At 41.9% G+C, this 4,048-nt stretch overlaps 1 protein-coding gene across 1 annotated transcript in view; it reads left to right on the top strand.

Annotated features, from left to right (window-relative positions):
* The first annotated feature begins 467 nt into the window (after positions 1 to 467).
* LOC116219482 (NAD-dependent protein deacetylase sirtuin-6-like) overlaps positions 468 to 4,048 on the top strand; it is a 16,840-nt gene continuing 13,259 nt past the window's right edge. Inside the window, exon 1 of the mRNA XM_042703767.1 lies at positions 468 to 843. Coding sequence (XP_042559701.1) covers positions 686 to 843 — 158 coding nt within the window. The 5' untranslated portion in view covers positions 468 to 685. The remainder of the gene's footprint in view (positions 844 to 4,048) is intronic.

Here is a 4,048-nt window from a genome sequence, read left to right as displayed (position 1 = left end):
GGAATCGAACTAGCAACCTTCTGATTACTAAACGACTTCTCTACCACTGTACCACTGTCGCCCCCAATGCAATGTTGGAGCCAGCTGTCTGAAGTGGATCATGTGACCATGTTAGTGTTGCTGAAATGGAATAGGAAATCAATATTATTTGACAAACTAAGAGTTGTTAAAGTAACACTATGCAACAGTTTGACACTTTTTTGAGGTATGGTTTTATAAGCAACTAGTTTCGGTACCATACTCAAATTCATTTTGATAGCATACAGTCATGTGAAGGACAGATAAACACCTGCGTCTTCCCCACTAGCCATTCAGGATCTGCACTATGTAGTTCTGTGTACTGGGCTGGAACATCCTGCAAAAATGGAAGAAAAGCTTTCACACGCATGACCTTGCCAGCTATACTGCCAAAAGACACCAGGTTAATGTGTTGGCAAACTTTTATCAGTGTCAGCTGGGCTATTGGTGGTGTTTGCAAGGTTTTTGCATGCCTTTTAGGTAGTTAGCTTACTAGTTTTGGAACAGAACAGAGTGTTGCTGCTTTAAGTATAAACAGGATGACAAATATGGAATATTTTTGCCACCGACTTTGATGGTTTGTGGTTACGTTCTTAAGTTTTGACGTATTTGTGTGCTGTTGCTGTGGAAACCGTGTGGGATTGTGTGCTGTTGCTGTGGAAACTGTATGGGATTCTGTGCTGTTGCTGTGGAAACCGTGTGGTATTGTGGGCTGTGTTTGTCATCCAGGCAGTATGTGCGGGAGAAGGTGATCGGTGTGATGGGCCTGAAACCCACTGGCCAGTACTGTGAGGTGACACGCTCACGAGGCCTACGGGCGTGCAGGTAATACACACACGCACACACATACACACTCACAATAAATGTATATATACCAGGGGTTTTCAACCGGGGGTCCGTGGCCCCCTGGTGGTCCGCGACAGCATCGCAGGGGGTCCGCGACATGATGAGTCTATGTTTATCAGTTCACCATTGATTTTTACATTTTTTATAAATTCGCTTTGATATTTTTCAACACATTTCCAGATTACTCTTGAATATCGTGAAAAATAAAACAAGCTGATAATAATATAAAGGAGATTCACGCTGACAGAATGTAGCCTTGCACCTATCCAGTCCCTAACGTCACGCGCATATTATTCATAACGTACAGTCTCGCGCGCAGTTGACAAGCATTTGCATAGCCTACGTGTACTTTTGAAGTTTAGTCGAAAAAGTAATACTTTTGGTGAAGGACTGAAGTTATCTACTGTCCTTAGCTAACATTTCGTTCTAACGTCGAGTTAGCTGGTCAGAAGCACCAATGGATCGGTTTTTAGTGAGGAGAGTGACAGAGGGACAGGCTGCCACGACAGAGGGACAGGCTTCCAACAAAGCTACACGTTCACAGGATACAGGGAAACAAATTCAAAAAAGAAAAAGAAAACACAATGAGGAATACATCAAATACGGATTTACAGTGACGACAGACAGAGCAGGAGAGGAGGTAGGCTACCAATGTGTTTCGTGTGTTCAACATTACTGTCAACTGAAGCCATAAAGCCGTCGAAACTATTGCAGCAACCAGAGAATGATATGAGACTGTCGCTATCTACCATTTCGCCACGAATAGACCGGCTGTGTAGACTTCACCATGCCCAGATATTACACTGACAGGTCTCCCCTCTCTCCACGCACGCACGCACGCACGCACGCACGCACGCACGCACGCAGGCACATCAGTGGGCCGTGGATTACTTTCTAGTCAGAATGGTGGTCCCTGGGACAAAACCAGTTGAAAACCCCTGATATATACGCTCACCGCCCCACCCCCCCCCCCCCCCCCCCCCCCCCCCCCCCACACACACACACACACACACACACACAAACACAAACACATACACACAAACACAAACACATACACACAATAAATATATACTCCCTCACACACACAGCCACACAATAAATATATACTCACACACACACACACACACACACACACACACAATAAATATATACTCACACACACACAATAAATATATACTTCCACACACACACAATAAATACAGCGGGTAAAATTGAACACGTCACCATTGTTCTCAGTAAATATATTTCCAAAGGTGCTATTGACATGACATTTTCACCAGATGTTGGTAACAAACCAAGTAATCCATACATACAAAGAAACCAAAACAAATAAATTCAGAAATTAAGTTATGTGTAATAATTAGAGCTGTGAAAAATAACGCGTTAACGCGTTATGATTAAATTACAGGATTAATTAGTAAAAAAAATTAACGCATTTAACGCATGCGCAAAATAAGCTTCCAAGCTTCCAAATATACCCACAATTCCGCCCAATCTGCATTAGTAGCCGCTGTAATGGGAAGTTCGTGTTTCAAAAAAACAAAGATGGAACATTCAATAAAACCAAAGTGATATGCACACTCTGCGGGAAGACGTTATCGTTTCACCGTAGCAATAAGTACCACCTCAACGCGATGCGTGCGTTGGTCGGCGAGGGGAGTTCAAGTGGAATGCGCCAAACCACCCTCACTGAACAACGTAGGCCCCTCATTAAGTGTGCCTGTGACAAGTTGACTAGCACAGTTGCCAAATGGATTGCAAAAAGCTGGAGACCGATTAATATTGTTGACGAGGGGTTTACCGAAGTTGTGCTAGTGGCAACGGGGGATTTGAGTATCAAAGCACCGCAAAGTCGCACAATAATGACAAAAATCCACGAGCTGTATGAAGCTGAAAAGAAAAAAAAGGAAAATGACTTGGCTGCTACGAAACATCAGGCGCTGACAGGGGATCACTGGACTTCTGTGAGTAACGATAACTACCTGGGTGTAACTGCACATCTAATCACCGACGAATGGAAGTTAAAGTCGTTTACACTAACGTGCATGAAAACAGAGGAGCGCCACTTTGCAGAGGCATGTGCACAACAGTTCCAAACTGTTGCAAGCAACTGGGCAATTGAAGACAAAACGACCACTATAGGGATAGACAGTGCACGTAATATGATAGCCGCGGCTAGACTACTGTAAAAGGGCATTTAGAGGCATTAGATTGTGTCATGGTGTGGTTAATGGTTGTTTGACAAAAAATAGAAAAATGTTCAAACATCCTATAAAAACAATGGCTAAGAAGCCCAAATCATTTCTGTTTGATTTAAAAAGAAAAGAAAAATGTTTTATTCAACCATACAATGGCTAAGAAGCCCAAATTCTGTTTAGGATGAAGATTATATTAATGTTCCATATGGAATAGCAAAGATAACTGCTAAAGAACTGCTCAGTTGCAGCACCATTGTTTTTTTTTTTAATGAATAAAAAAAGAAAACATGTTAAATGTATATATCTGTCTTTTGTCATGAATCTTTTTGTTCTCACAAAAATATACCGAGAAAATATGTGATTAATCATGATTAATCCACAGAAACCTGTGATTAATCTGATTAAAAATTGTAATCATTTCACAGCCCTAGTAATAATGTGAAATAACACAGGGAAGAAAGGGAGGTGCAAAATGGCATGGAAAGCCAAGAAAACTGCTGAAATCTATCAGTAATTAGAAAGCAATCCGGCCCCTTGTCAGTGGAGATTATTATACCAACTGATGGCCTATAAATAGGTATAACATCACGGTGTGGGGCTGCTCTTCAGCATACGGTACCGGCAAACGTCACACAATTGAAGGAAGGATGAATGGGAAAATGTACCGAGAAGTTCGTGATAAAAATCTGCTGCCATCTACCAGGATGATGAAGATGAAACGACGGTGGACAATGAACAGACAAGGAAACAATGCAAGACAAGACAATGAACAGACAAGGAAACTCTCAATTGGTTTCAGACAAAGACAATGGACAGCCAAGGAAACTCTCAATTGGTTTCAGAGAAAGAAAGTAAAGCTGCTAGAATTGGCCAGCCAATCTTGAATCCAATTGAAAATCTATGTAAAGAACTGAAGATCAGAGTTCATAGAAGAGGCCCAGGGAACCTTCAAGATTTGAAGACTGTTTGTGTGGAAGAATAGGCCA

This window comes from Clupea harengus, chromosome 25, assembly GCF_900700415.2.
Source record: "Clupea harengus chromosome 25, Ch_v2.0.2, whole genome shotgun sequence".
Classification (NCBI taxonomy): domain Eukaryota; kingdom Metazoa; phylum Chordata; class Actinopteri; order Clupeiformes; family Clupeidae; genus Clupea; species Clupea harengus.
The sequence above is the reverse complement of the archived record's forward strand: the minus strand, read 5'-3'. Positions and strand labels throughout refer to the sequence as shown.